The sequence below is a fragment of the Chaetomium tenue genome (genome assembly GCF_020726465.1).
Source record: "Chaetomium tenue strain MPI-SDFR-AT-0079 chromosome Unknown F5144scaffold_2, whole genome shotgun sequence".
Taxonomy (NCBI): Eukaryota; Fungi; Ascomycota; class Sordariomycetes; order Sordariales; family Chaetomiaceae; genus Chaetomium; species Chaetomium tenue.
In genome coordinates, this window is record NW_027117330.1 from 840,180 (window position 1) to 854,421 (window position 14,242).

Consider the following 14,242-nt stretch of genomic DNA (forward strand, 5'->3'; position numbering starts at 1 on the left):
TGCCTCGGAGTCAACCTGCATCAGCACATGTAAATCCGGGGAAAGCCTCCCGCAATAAGCTGCTGACTGCATCCGCCCGATGTTCCCCTGATGAACCTCTGTCAAACTCATCATCAGTCAACAGGCGCAGCCACGTCTCACTCATCGCTTCTTAATCCAGATCCGGCGGGGAGCCTAAATAGAAAATGCGCCATCATGCAGGACGCGCACGGGGCTAACTCATAACCCCGGGCAGGTAAGCCCAAACCCGTAACGAATCTTGTGTAATACAGACCCGTACTGTGTAATCCCGTCTGAACCCCTCCCGGGCCCCGGCCCGGCCCCGGACCCACGCCCGGACCAGCGATCTCCACCCCCGGAGCCGGCCATCTCCATCCCAATCACCAACGCTCCCCCTCGCGACTGTGTAACGCACAACACCGGCCGCATGAGGCGACCCTCCCGTCCGGCCGGCCCACACCCGGCCAGCCAATCCGACGCCCATCACGGCCCATCACAGCACATCACCGTCGCCGATGATACCTCCCCCTCTCTATCCCGCGTAAAAATGACCCTCCCCCCGCTCCCAAAAAGAACAACACGAAACCTGATAACCCGGCCCGACCCATCAACAGGCCAGGCACCGGTGAGTGAGCGCACCACAATGCGCAACACGAAGCGGTGGCGAAAAAAAGTAAACAAGACCCAAACCGAACCGACCCCACCACCCCCTACCCTTGTTTATCTTGCATCTTGCGAAGCGGTGAGCAGCGCGAGAACGCCAAAGCGGGGCCACCAGCTGGTCGACAAACGAACCCCCCAACCCCAACCCCTCATCCTCAGCATGATGTTCCCCCTGCTCATCCACATCAGAAACCTGTGTCGTGGTCAATTGATGATGGATGTTCCCGTGAGAAATGACGCATGAAACGTGGCGGGCGGGGAGTCGACCGCCTTTTCCGTCCCCCACCCCCCTGTGCCCATTCCCTTTCCCCTGCCCCCCAACTTTGGGATGCGTTGGGCGGGGGATCGGGTATCGAGGATGGGGAAGCGAGACGAGAATGCTTCGGGATCGGGCTGTCATGTCGTGCGTGGGAGTGGGAGTGGGAGCCCTTCGCGTCCTCGCTAGGCTGCCATACACGATGAACCTGAAAGGCGCGTGGCGTTGGAGCGTGAGCGTGGCGGGTAGACACGACAGAGAGTTTGTTGAACTATCGCCACCACTACCACGCGATGTCCGATGTCGGTGTTGAATGGCGAAGAAGCAAGTCGGTGAGTGTGCGAAAGTAAGGAAAGAAGCATGTCACTGTGCAAGAGTAAAGGGTAGGATGAGTGAGGTATCTCCATGATCATTGATGGTCATTACACTATTACAATGCTGCCGTCCCTCCCTCTCATGCTGTCATCATGAGGAAGCCAAGTGATTAACCCCCCCAAATCCCAACCCAAGCCCATCGCCTGGTATGTATGATGATGCTGAATATACCATAACGCCCGAGATCCAACTGCCCTTCTCGCATGCTGTCCGAGATCTATGCCAGATCAACGCATTCCAATGCACCGCCCGTGTAGTATAGCCATAAGCATAGCCATCTCGCTTTTCCAAGCAAAAGCGTTGCCGTAACAAAACAAAAGAAAAAGAAGAACACCACCAACTCCGGCTCGAGGTGCTGAGCAAAGCGGCATTCAACCAGGAACACAACAAGCCCGCCCACACCCGAATGCAAAGCCCATCCGTAAAGCCAAAACACCCGCTCATCCCATCATCATCATCCATCCTCTTTCCCAATCCCAATCCCAACTCTTGTATCGTTCCTCAACGAGCAGTCCCAAACACCCTCCCAAACACCCCCCGAATCTTCTTCCCCGCCACGCCCGCACCACCAACCCTTCCACTCTCCTCCAAACTCCTCAACTCCTCCGCACTAATCTCATACGGCAGCATCTGCTGCTTCGCCGGCTTGGCCGCCCTCAAATAAACCGCATCCTTCTCGGGCACGCTCGGCCGTCCATACACATCCAACCCCTCCTCAGCATCCACATCCACGACTTCCACATCATCATCACCCATGTGATCGCTGCCACCGATGTTGGCCGGCGACTCAAACACATACGGCTGATGCGCCGAGGTGATGTCGGCCTCGCTGAGCGGGGTGGTCGCGCGCGAGGAGGTGCTCTCGGAGTAGGACGAGCCGCTGCTGGAGTACAGGCCGGGCGGGGAGACGGCGCGGCTGCTGGCACTGCTGGCGCTGGCGCCGCGGGAGTGGGAGCTGCCGCGCGAGGAGGAGGAGGAGGAGGAGGAGGAGCGGGTGTAGGGTTCCTCTTCTTGTTGGGGTTGTTGGGGTTGGGGTGGCTGGGACACGGCGAGGGAGCGCCAGAGGAGGGCCTCCTCCTCGCGCTCGCGCTGGCGGGCGAGGCGTTCTTCCTGCAGGTAGCGCTCGCGGGTCTCGAGCTCGTGCTTGCGCATGAGGCGGCGCACGTGGCGCTCCTGGACGGCGTCGCGGATGGGGGCGAGGAAGGTGTCGAGCTCGCGGTAGAGATCGTCCTCGGTGATGCGCAGGTCCCAGTCGAGGAGGAAGAGGAGCTGCTTCTCCATGAGGTTGACCTCGGTGCGGCTGAAGCCGAAGTTGTAGGCGGCGGTGGACACGACGCTGTAGTTGGCCCAGTGCTTGTTCTTGGGGCTGCAGTCGTTGAGGTACTTGGCCGAGAGGATGAGCGCGGCCAGGAAGATGCGGTGCGTGGTGCAGCGCAGGCCCTTGGCCATGGGCTGCAGGCGCGACTTGAGGCGGCGCAGGTAGACCAGCGACGACATGAGCGTTGGTACTTGCACGTTAGAAGAGACGACTAGCTGTGTGATGAACTCCTCGATGCTGGGGAGACGGGCGTCGCTGTCCTTGACCGCCCTCGCTGACGGTTCCTGCGAGGTGGTCCTCGACCGGGATTGTGCCGGTGGTGGCATCATGCTGGTATCGCACTGGATCACGTTGGCGGCGGCGTCTGCCAAGTAGAGAATCATATCTGTGTCGACGGGTTGGTAGACGAACTTGTCCAGGGCTTTGGCGTTGAGCTCAGCCATGCTGAGCATCGGTACCGAGTCCATGGCGTTGAGTGTTGTGGTGGTGTGTGACTCTTGGGTGGGGTGAGAGTGAGGTGAGTGGGGGTCGTCGACGGTGTCGATGTTTATTGAGTGGTTGTTGTTATTGTTGTGTGAGTGCGACCGGGGGTGGAAGTCCTCTTTGGTTGGATTGACAAGTGCCTGACTTGACTCTCTCTTACACTAGGGTAGTGTGTGTGTGTGGTGTGTGTATGTATGCTGTATGAGAGAAAAGGATCAAAGTCGGATTGGGAATGACGGAATGCCCAGGTGTTATAGGGAAAAGCCGTCGAAAGGGGTACGAGTGGAGTGTGGAGTGGCAGAAAAGATGTGCACAAGGGGGGTGTGTGCTTCAACCGTGGACGAGCTTACACGAAATGTCCTGCGGCGAAGCTCATGTGGACAATCCAGTGTAAAATACCGGGGCGGAGGCCGAATCGGCGGGCTCGGCAGAGTGGACGGAAAGGCTGAACAGGACAGGTTTGTTGCAGCGTGGGTCCCTTGATGGGCGTCCTCTGCAGGCGGAGTGGGCAGACCTTGTTGATGCGTGTCTCAGTGGCTTGCACGTCAAAAAGCGACGTGCTGTGTCCACGAGGCTGAGTGCGACAGGCGTTCCAGGGGTCGCCCAGGCGGACAGGGATGTGGAAGGGTACAGGGGTTGCGCGGTCAATCTGGCAGTGTTGGGGGTGGCCCGCTGTGTCGGCCGCTGGTCGGGGTTGCGCGATCAGCGAGTCCAGGCTTTTTTGGCGAGTTCTGGCTGCAAGCGTGCCAAGAAGGGTCTGGCCAATCGTGGTGAGGATGCCGAAGAATTTGAACGGACAACTCCGGCCGAGACTTGGAATTGCCTTGGAATGCCTCGGGCAAAAAATAAAGTTGGTGGGCGAAGTACACAGGAGTGTACCTGTAAAAAAAAGTCTGCGTTCTTGGGACGATTCCAAGGTAAAACAGGAGAGTGCGCAAGTGAGCTGCGTTCTACCCAGGTTCCCCACACGACAGGGGCTGCCAAAGGGACCGGAAAACGATAGCGCAACTGACAGCTGGGACGGGGTCGTGGCGATCCCGGGAAAAGTGGGTCGAGTGCTCCGAGTCTGGGGTGACGCGGACAGACGGGCCTCGGAGGTGGCTGAAGGGTAGCAGACGCGAGGATCACAGAGTGAATCACGCTGGGAACGACAGCGATATGACTCGGTCTGGTTGCAGAGTTGCGGAGTCGGTCGTGTTTCGAACACGAGGGACCGGCCTGGGCTTGACGGTGTAATTAAACGTTTGTGATGCGATCCCGGGGAAGCGGCGGGCAAGATCGACTGCCGATTCCGGGTACGAGCGAGTCAGTGCTAAACTTGGAGCTAGCGGGTTCTGGTCTGTGCACTATTTGCCAGGTCCGGATCGCCGTGGAGTCGCAAGAGTCGTGGAGGTCGGGATTGGTAGGTGTTGATTAAGGTTACAATAATGGTCCGAGCCAGCGGAAGGGAAGTGTCGCCAAAGGAAGACTTGCACGAAAAAAGAAATCGGCGCTGCCGTAGTCAAGTTGCAAAGTTGCAATGCTGCGACTCGTCAAGGTATTTTAGATCCGGGCTTCGAGGGCTCCGGATGGGTTAATATGGAGGAGATGCGGGACCGCGGTAAAGGTGGCCGGGGTCTCAGTCGCGCGCCAAAATGAAAAGCGGCGTCAGGTTGGGAGCTGCGTCGCGCCGTTTGAGAAGCCCAGCGTGTTCGAGGAGTCGCCCAGTGTAACTGTTAGTCGGCGTCTGTGGAATGATTCGCTCTCCTGCTGCAGCGGCAAACGGGGGGCGAAGCGGGGAGTGGGGCGTCTGCCAAACGACAGTAAAAAAAGCGACGATGCTGGAAGATGGTTGGGGATGTTCGCTGTCCAATGAGCCGCTTCGATATCGTGAGTTGTCGACGGACTGGAAACGGGCTACTGCAATCCAAAATGGTGGGGTTTTCGGTTGATTTGCAGGCGGTGAGTCCCTAAATCGTTGTTCCAAGAAGCTTCGAACGGTGACGGTGTTGAGGCGGTCTGCGCAAACCAAAGAAGCGGCCTATCGTCAAATTTTGTACACCGTCTGGCGGAGTCCCTTGGCTTGGACGTGTCTAGCTCGACGAGGGAGAGCGAAACTCGAGCTGGCAACTTCCTGGGAAGAAAGGGAGGATCAAGGGAGATAGTCGAGCGTGGCGGTCGGTCAAATTTTGTTCGACTTTTGCCCCTTTCCTGGGCATGGAGCCAAATTGATCGAGGGGGTTCGTGTAAGTGTGTCAGAGATAAACGGAGCACGGAGAGTCGTCCCAAGGGAGGTCGGGTGTTGCCGAGTTTGGCAGGCGGATGGTACCAGGGCAACTCCCACTAAAACATTGGAACAACTGGATTGCAGATTCCACAAGGTCAAAAGAGAACGGGGATCATATGCATCGGAAGCATGTGCCTTAATCATGATCATCGTGACCTATGCGCATGGAGTTGCACTCAACGTGGCCGTCTGCCAGCACACAAAGACCCCGACGCATCCCAACCCTCATTGCTGCAATGCTGGCAATTAGACATCAATCCCCCTCCAGCCCGAGTCGCATTTTCCGCCCTAAAATCGCTTGTGCCGCCCTGATTTGAATGGGCGCCGATTTGCATTTCGGGCCCAATGCAGCACCCAAGGGGTGCATAACACGGTTGATGAATGGTTGTAAACTCCGCATGCGAGAATTTGAGTGCCAGCGGCCGAGCAACTGATGGCTGCGATTGGTGGGTGCCCACCCCGGCGTTGGGATTTGAAACAAGCGAGGGGTTGTGTTTTGTAAACGCAGCTCAACGCCAGAAACGGGATCGAGGGGTTATCGATCCGGAATGCTGGCCGGCGGTCATGTCAGGCCTGAAATCCCTGGTTCCCTGTGGGCTATGTTTTCTTTTGGGATACCTATGGAATTCTTGAACCCTCGCGATGCAGTCTCAGTTCACACTAGACAGGAACATAACAGCATGGAAACTGCTTGGGCGCACAAATATGTGCAAACCGCAAAGTCAACCCCAATCGACCCCGCCACATTGAGGAAGCAAAAGCGACCCATCGACGGTCAATCCCAGATACAAAGATCGCCTTCAACTTTGTTTCCATGAGGCAAAGTTCAGGGGACTTGAGTCGCGCACGTTCCTCCTCCAGACTCAACCCCTGAAGCAAGAGCCAAGACCCACCACGCAGGCGGGGCTACCACATGGCGACGAAACGAAACGCATGAGACGATGCTGACAACGGGGGAGTTGAAACAATCGGCTACGCGAACCTGATCTCGAATCCAGAAATCCGGAATCCAGAAGGATATGGTCTCGGACTCTGCTCGCGAGAGCCGCGACCATCATTCGGTAGTGGATGGAGAGATGACCCTGATCAAGAAGTTGTCCCAGGTCATGTGTGGTTGCGGAGGACCTCGTGCTTGTGAAAGACCCCATGAGCTCGATTGACACTCAAGACAGCAGGCTTGGTCAATCACGGCAACAGAAGCAAAGTGATCATCACCCTCGCCTCCCGCCCCTCCAGGGTTATTAGACGAAGTTGGAGTTGCCACGGTGGTCCGAATGAACTTCCAGAATTCGGCGGGTGGCTGTTTGTCTTAACTGCCAAGCCCTTGACAGCAGCGAACCAGATGTTCACAACAACTAGATGTTTCAAGTAACTGCGTCTCCCCGGCTCTCTCACGTTGCCATACATCAATACAATACATGTATTACAACTTAACTACGAAGTATGAGAATGGAAATGAAGTCTCTGGGTCTAGGATGCCGAAATAGGAAATGGCGGTGTTGAGAAGCTAATGTTCCCACAGCTGTGGCAACTGTCTCCTAACTACCCCTCAATGCAGTTCTCCTGAACCGTGCATGTGTAGCGGCCGATGGCTTTAAACCATCACGGTACGTGAGCGGTGAAAGGGATGAACGGCACAGAAAACTACCAGTAAACTTTCTCACCCCTCATTACCCCGCGCCGCACACACTCTCGCACTCTTAAAATCTCGAAACCGACACACCGCCCATTTTCCGAATTCCATCCTCCTTCTTGGCGGTGGAAGTCCGGACAACATCCCGAAGGCCGCCGAGACGGCAGGGTCGCCCGCATCCTTTCCGAATCCGGCCGTGCCCACCACCGGCCGTCGGCGTGGCTCGAGTCTGGCCAAAGCGCCCAGCCCCGCGGAAGGCCCGCCGCGGCTCGTGATTGGACCACTGCATGTCTTGGATGGAAACTTGCTTTGCGGACCAATTGCGACACGAGGAGACGGTCTCAACCAGTAGGAGAGAGCCTTCGCTGCTCGCGCGCTCGCGTCGCTGCCAGGAGGGTGTTGAACGGCCTGCCCGTGGATGAAGCGAGCACTGCCGCTGCATGTCGCACGTAACCTTCTGATCGCTCGTGGGTTCGGTGGGTTGACGGGGTCTTGTTGATGCCGAGCAGGGATGATTTGGGCTTATGTTTAATCGAGATAGCCCGTACGGCAGTGGCTTGCGTTCATGCAGGTGGGTATTCATCTGCGCTAACAGAAAGTGGCGACATCAGCAGCCAGAACTGTTAAGAATGGACCCTGAGTCTTGGCGTTGAACAGGGGCACAGCTCGGCAGTGGCTGAAGCTGCGTCATCGCTCATCAGCTCCCTCCCAAACACCATGCTTCCAAATCATGAAAGCGCAACCCAACCCAGCCAAGCAAGGTGGCCAGCGTGCCAGCCACCTTCTCCTGGCTGAAGAGTGGAACTGCCGCGTAATTGACTCGCCCTTCTCGCCGGCAATCACTTTTCTGAGGCAAATACGTGTTTGTCAACCGGGTATGATAGCGTCACTCGCTCACCAATTCAAGCTGCGCCGAAGGAAAACCCGGGGAGCATTCCGGTGCGCCTCATTCACCAAGCGTCCCATCGCGGCCGGCGCAGTTTTGTCAATGCGGCGGCGAGTACGAACCGAGCCCAGCGCCGAGTCTGGTGCAACAACACATTTCACAGCTACCCCAGTCAGCCCAAATGCTCGCCGCACACGCCTTCGTTCGGTAAATTCCCTGCGTCAGACGGGCCAGGCCCGCGGTCGTGCTACCGAGGCCCGTCTATCAGATGATGATGAAAGACTGGGACGGCCTGAAAGCGTGACCTTCTTGAGACAATAGGTAATTCTTATTCACGTCATATCAGGGTTCAACAATCGAGGGTTAGCCGGGGTGCCGAAAATGGACCTGAAACAAGATTTCGGTCCTCTACGAAGCAGGAACACCGTTTATCACTCGCTCATCATTCATCAAACCGTCACAGGAAGGGCGAAACGGAGCTACAAGACCCTGCAACCACGCGCCGGCCCAAGCTCCGCCTTCTCAGGACCTGCAGCCGTTTCGCAAGACATCCAATGGCCAAAGTCAGGGTCAACATCGTCATTTCATTCATCCATGCCGGCCGCAGATGCAAGCGCAAGCGCCCACCCTTAACGCCGGGAAGCAAACAGCGGGACGGCCAGCGCTTAGCATCCTCCCGAGCTCAGCTCCAGACCAGACAACATCCTCCCGCCCCCAACAGCTTGGGCCTCCCGCCAGAGAGGTTGAGTTTCTCTCCCGGAGCAATCCCATTGGCCGACGTAGCCGCAGACGCGCGCATTGCTAAATTTGAACCGACATTCAGCCCTGTGATTGGATCGACATGATCGATCTCCCGATCCAGTAGCGCCAGATTCCCCGATCGGGACCCTTCGTGCAGCGGCTGCTGAACCAGCCGAATGCAAGACTCCCCTCCTCCCCGGCTCGGCAGCCCGCATCATCCAAAACAAAGTTTTGCTGCGGCCGCGGGTTCGTCGCATCGCGGCTGTCTGGCCCTATGGAGAGCCCGGGAGAAGAGGACGGTGCCACAGCCCTGCGGGGTTGAAACGGCGAGGTTAAGCTTGTCTCCGCCTCTGTCGTTCCCCTTGTTTCTTCGGACTGGAGGCGCGGAACCGTTGAGTCGAGGTCGGCTAAAATAGAACGGGAGATTGGATCGGCCGGAGAGGTAGGATTGTCAGGTGCTCCTGAAACCTTATTTTGCCGTGTTTGTCTACTCGACCGCAATATGTTACCGAACCGAGATGATTGTCGGCGAAGCAGGCCGATCCAACGTGCAGTTCGCCGTTGGAGCCCGGGGGCCGAATCCAGGCGCCCGGCGGCTCATGTTACAAATCCGGGCAAACACGGTTGACTCACGGACTTTGAGTTGCGATATCACCAACACGGCTCGCAGAATAGCCACAGCGCGTAGCCGGGGACGCAAGAGAGTCGTAAACACAGCCCCCGAATTAGAGACCCCGGAATAGTCACGTCGGCGCCAGTTGGTGATAGTAAATCCCAACCAAAACAACGTTTTCACTGTGCAATCCGCACCACCAACGTCACACCAATCCACCCGCCCACCCATTGTAATCCAAGCTTCAAGATTCTACCCGCCCCCAACGACTGCACCACCCCCACCCGGTGAAAGCCCCAGCGCGGCGTGAGCGCCAGAACAACCGTCCCGCCCCCCTCCCACCCGCACCCGCGACCGCGCCGCCGGGTTCAGATTTTGGGCATTTTGAGTTTGGGCGGCGGGCAGTGCTGTATGGTGCTGAACCACAACCGTACATGTGCATGGCGTGGCATGGCGTGGCATGGCATCTGGTAGCCGCACCACCACTACCGGTTCAGCTCAGCTCGCGTTGCTTGGCCATAGGCTTGCATTTCATTGCCGCTGTGAATGTGTAAATGGCGCGCGCTTTATGCGTAGTGATTATTCATCTGGTATCTGGCTGTCGAGAGGGCACCTGGAGAGATGGTGTGGAGGGTTAGGGGCAGAGAAAGTCCGTGGGGTGGAGAGAGTCAAGGGTCTGGTGGTTGGTGGGTGTATGTACAGCGTTGAAACGTTGAGGGAAGAGGAAGTTGCCGTTGCCGTTGCCGTTGCCGTTGCCGTTGCCGTTGCCGTTGCCGTTGCCGTTGCTGTCAGTTAAGCTTATGTCTCGAACCGTTGTAGATCCCCCTTCCTTCGCCTAGCCGCAGGGTGAAGGCGGTCGGTTTAGAACGGCTGGGAAGTTTGGTGAGAGGGACAGGAGCATTGAGTGGCAGAGACCATGGGCTTAGAAGAGCTTATAGAAGTTGGGAACGGCGCTTTTGTTGCTTCTACTTCATGGCGCTAGCCGGCTAGTTCTACCCCTTCTTGTAACATTTTGGTGCCTGTCAAGCTCGGCCCAGGATACGTGGCCTTCTTGAGCAACTCCTCCAAGGTAAAGTACTCTGGCTACACGTATCATGCAAGACACGAGAATAACGAATAAAGCAACCCTGAGATTGACAAATCATCAATTCGGGCCTGCGGACGGCCTTTTCGCTACTCCCTACATAATAAGTCGCGCCCTGAGAATAACAAAAGGAAAAGAAGCCCTTTCCATTCCTTCTTGAACAACAGGCTGAAACGGCTGGAGCCTCATTGTTGGGTTGATCTGCCACGTATCGACCCTTGTGATGCAAGTGTAGCAACCTCCCCGAGCCATTATCCCCCATCCTCTCTCCCCAGCAACCCGTTTCCTTTTCCCGATATGCCATCACAGGCCGCTGCATGCCACTATCCTCTGCAAATCATACTCGGGTGCTCGCACTGCCTCCAACACTGCCCTAAAATCCCCGTCGTGAAGGAAATGCTCCCGGTCGTAGACAACTATCCTGAACGCAAGGCGTTATGCATACTTTGGGTAATTGCCGGTTGTCAGAGGAACGCCGCGGGTCAGTAACGACGCTTGCTATTTCGGCCGAGCTTTCTCCTAGTTGCCCGGGAGAGGCAGCACCCGCTGCCGGTTAGTGGGGTGAACCGTCTTAGTGCTCATGGACGCCGTCTCCCGGTCCTAATGGTGACTGCTGCCATGGTACTGCGTGCGTGTGTGGTTCTCGAGGTCTTCAAAGTATGGGTGGTTGCAGGCCTGCTTCGCCGAAATGCGGCCGGCGGGATCGTAGACAAGCATCATCTCAAGGAGGTCGAGGCCCGCGTCGTCAAGGTTGGTGCAGAGTGCTGCCGTGGGGTCGCGCGCCCACTTGGGGAAGGAAGCCTTGAAGTCAGGATAGCTGGTCACGCCGGGCCAGATATCCTCGGTGGGGGTTCCAAGAAGGCTAGACACACAAAAGTTAGACCGGGTGGCAGGCAGATCTGGGAACGAAAGACGTACCGGAAGATCTTGAAGATCTCATCAATTTCCGAGTCGCCGGGGAAGAGCGGCTTGCGCGTGCACATCTCGGCGAAAATGCACCCAACCGACCACATGTCCACTCCGGTCGAGTATTGGCGGCCACCGAGCAATATCTCGGGGGCACGGTACCAGAGTGTGACGACCTCGTGGGTGTAGGTGCGGAGAGGGACGCCAAAAGCGCGAGCCAGTCCAAAATCGGCCAACTTCAGGTTTCCCTCACGGTCGATAAGCAAGTTCTGGGGCTTGAGATCGCGGTGCAGGACGCGGTGGCTATGGCAGTAGCGCACACCCGTGCACAGCTGGCTCATGAACTTCTTGACCATGCCCTCTCCAAGTCCCAGCCCGTGTAATTGGGCCCCGGTGCCCTCGGGCAGTGCCTTGCCTCGGCCGCCCTCGCTGACAGGCAGCGCTTCCATGTACTTCTTCAGGTCGAGGTCGAGAAATTCGAAGACGAGATAGAGTTTGTGACCGTCGGCATGGACGATATTAAAGAGACGCACGATGGTCGGGTCACGCATCTCTTTGAGCAGCGAGATTTCTCGGATGGCAGTCGACGGGACACCTTCATCCTCGGCCTCCAGCCGAATCTTCTTCAAGGCGACGATGCGGCCGCCATTGTTGAGGTCGCGAGCTTTGTAAACAACGCCATAGGTACCTGGGAGCCGCGTATGGGGTCAGTGTCCAGCACGGCGACGCCAGCAGAGAAGGGAAGCGACCGCTGCACACCTTCGCCGACTTTTTCGAGCTTCTGGTAGTTTTCCATGGTTATTACCCGTTACCGTGGTTTTCTGGACACAAATCGAACGGTCGGTCAAAGTCCGACCTCGAAACTGGGGGGGTTTGGCCGGGGTGTAGGAATGTCGTGGCTGACCAGGGATGGTGGGGGTTTGCGGCTGAAAGAGAAACGAGGGGCAGCAGGCTCCAGGGAGAAAAACAAATAGTGCCCAACCGGATAGTTGGGAAAGAAAATCGAGAAGAGCACAGGAAAAGTCGTCAAATGCGCTTCGCCATGAAGAGGCACTTGCTGAGTATAGCCGGGAGCCGTCGAAAGGGTTGGCTGCGGGAAGTTGCGCTCACGCAGGTCGAGGGAAGCAGCAGTCAAATTTCCGGGGTTGGTCAACAAATGGAATTTGTTTGCTGGTCACTGGGCGACGCGAAGAGCGCGTCGAGGTTGGCGTCGCTGGATCAGGGAGCCCCGCTTTATTTCAGCGCCTCTCGAGGGCCCTACAGCTGGCAACGGCGGGGCACACAAGCCTCGACCCCGCGGCACCGTGCAGGAGATTCAAGAACTTTCAGCTGTTTCGAGGGCAGATACATACGAATACACACAAATAACGCTAGGAAACACGACCGCGCTGAACTTGAATTTTTGGCTTTCCCTTAGTCAGCCACAACCTTCTTCGTCATCTTATACACAGGATATTTTGACCTTTGAGTCTGGCCAGAGCCTGCCTGAGGAATTCGTCAAGTCAACGCCAGAATGACAGTGGACATTAAGCATCTCGATGCTCATGAGCAGCCTTCGGATGAGCTCAGGGCCAAGTGGAAGGTCTTTTCGAAAACGGAACCGAAAGACCTACGCAGCGAAGACATCGATGATTTACAAAACCCAGAGAGTGCAGCCGAGTTCTGCGTTGCGGGTACCATTCCCGTTGACACCCTGAACCGCTCATTCCGTCAAATCTGCCCCAACGACGACCCCGAGTTCCAAGCCACCAAGGACGCTCCGATATACTACCATCCGCTCTTACCAGGTGAGTCCGGGATATCTCCTTCGTGCCTACCCAAGAACATCACCCAGCTAACCCCTCCCCAGGCCTCCTCATCGTCCCCTCACTAATCCCCCCCTCGGTCCAAAAAACCCTCCTCTCCCACCTCATCCACCGCGACCTCAGCAACCCCATCCACCAAACCAACCTCCACCTACACTACGACCTCCCCTACCCAGCACCCCCCTCCCCCCCTTCCACCACCACCAACACCACCAACACTCACACCACCACCTCCTTCTTCACCTACCCCCCCACCACACCCCCAACCTTCACCCCCAAAGACCCCACCATCCACAAACCCCTCACCATCAAACAAGTCCTCGACCGCCGCCTGCACTGGGTGACCCTGGGCGGGCAATACGACTGGACCAACCGCGTCTACCCCGACGAAAACGACGACGCCGCAACGCAGCCCCCAGCCTTCCCGCGCGACGTGGCCGCCTTCCTGGAGACGCTGTTCCCCGACACGCGCGCGCAGGCCGCGATTGTGAACCTGTATACCCCGGGGGATACGATGATGATGCATCGCGATGTGTCGGAGGAGTCGAGTCGGGGGTTGGTGAGTGTGAGTTTGGGCTGTGAGGGGCTGTTTATGATTGCGCCGAATGGTGGGGTGGAGGGGGAGGATGGGGAGGGTGGGGAGGGGGGTAAGCGGGAGAAGGAGTACTTGTTGTTGAGGCTGCGGTCGGGGGATGCGATATACATGACCGAGGAGTCGAGGTTTGCGTGGCATGGTGTGCCCAAGGTGTTGAAGGGGACGTGTCCGGAGTACTTGGAGGAGTGGCCCGCGGAAGGGGGCGAGTTTGAGGAGTGGAGGGGGTGGATGCGGAATAAGAGGATCAACCTCAACGTGAGGCAGATGCGGGATTAGGGTGGGCGGGCAGTGGGGGGCAACAATATACAGTGGCTGTGTTAAACTCGGAAAGAGGCAGAACAGCCGGAGTGCTCAGCTAGAGTGGTCCAATCTCTGGGCTGGCAGCGTCTTCACCTGTGTCGCACATATTTCACACAGAACGATATTGGGAAGACACTTTGGACAAAGCCTTAGCAGCTGGCGGGGCTCTGGGGCTGGGATTACAGTTATCTCTCACTTTATCCCCTGTGCGACCGGACAGCTATGGACCAACCCCTATTTTGGTCGACAACCTAAATCTGACACTTTCTTTTAGACCCGAAAGGTCATCCTACCGCCACCGGAGCCTTGCCGGGTCGT

At 57.3% G+C, this 14,242-nt stretch overlaps 3 protein-coding genes across 3 annotated transcripts; 1 reads left to right on the forward strand and 2 right to left on the reverse strand.

Annotated features, from left to right (window-relative positions):
* Window positions 1-1,563: 1,563 nt before the first annotated feature.
* F5144DRAFT_92175 (uncharacterized protein) lies at window positions 1,564-3,203 on the reverse strand. Its single transcript, XM_066793563.1, has one exon. It carries the CDS (start codon window positions 3,077-3,079, stop codon window positions 1,796-1,798), a length of 1,284 nt encoding a protein of 427 aa, XP_066645950.1. The 5' UTR covers window positions 3,080-3,203; the 3' UTR covers window positions 1,564-1,795.
* Window positions 3,204-10,777: 7,574 nt separating this feature from the next.
* Window positions 10,778-12,175, reverse strand: F5144DRAFT_92353 (cell division control protein 2). Its single transcript, XM_066793564.1, has 3 exons — window positions 11,984-12,175; window positions 11,237-11,912; window positions 10,778-11,180 (listed from the first exon to the last, which is right to left on the reverse strand). Exons 1-3 carry the CDS (start codon window positions 12,018-12,020, stop codon window positions 10,919-10,921), a joined length of 975 nt encoding a protein of 324 aa, XP_066645951.1. The 5' UTR covers window positions 12,021-12,175; the 3' UTR covers window positions 10,778-10,918.
* A 342-nt stretch (window positions 12,176-12,517) lies between these two features.
* Window positions 12,518-14,217, forward strand: F5144DRAFT_92369 (uncharacterized protein). The gene is made up of 2 exons (XM_066793565.1): window positions 12,518-13,011; window positions 13,074-14,217. The coding sequence occupies exons 1-2, from the start codon at window positions 12,738-12,740 to the stop codon at window positions 13,898-13,900; spliced, it is 1,101 nt and encodes a 366-aa protein (XP_066645952.1). The 5' UTR covers window positions 12,518-12,737; the 3' UTR covers window positions 13,901-14,217.
* The last annotated feature ends 25 nt before the right edge of the window (window positions 14,218-14,242 follow it).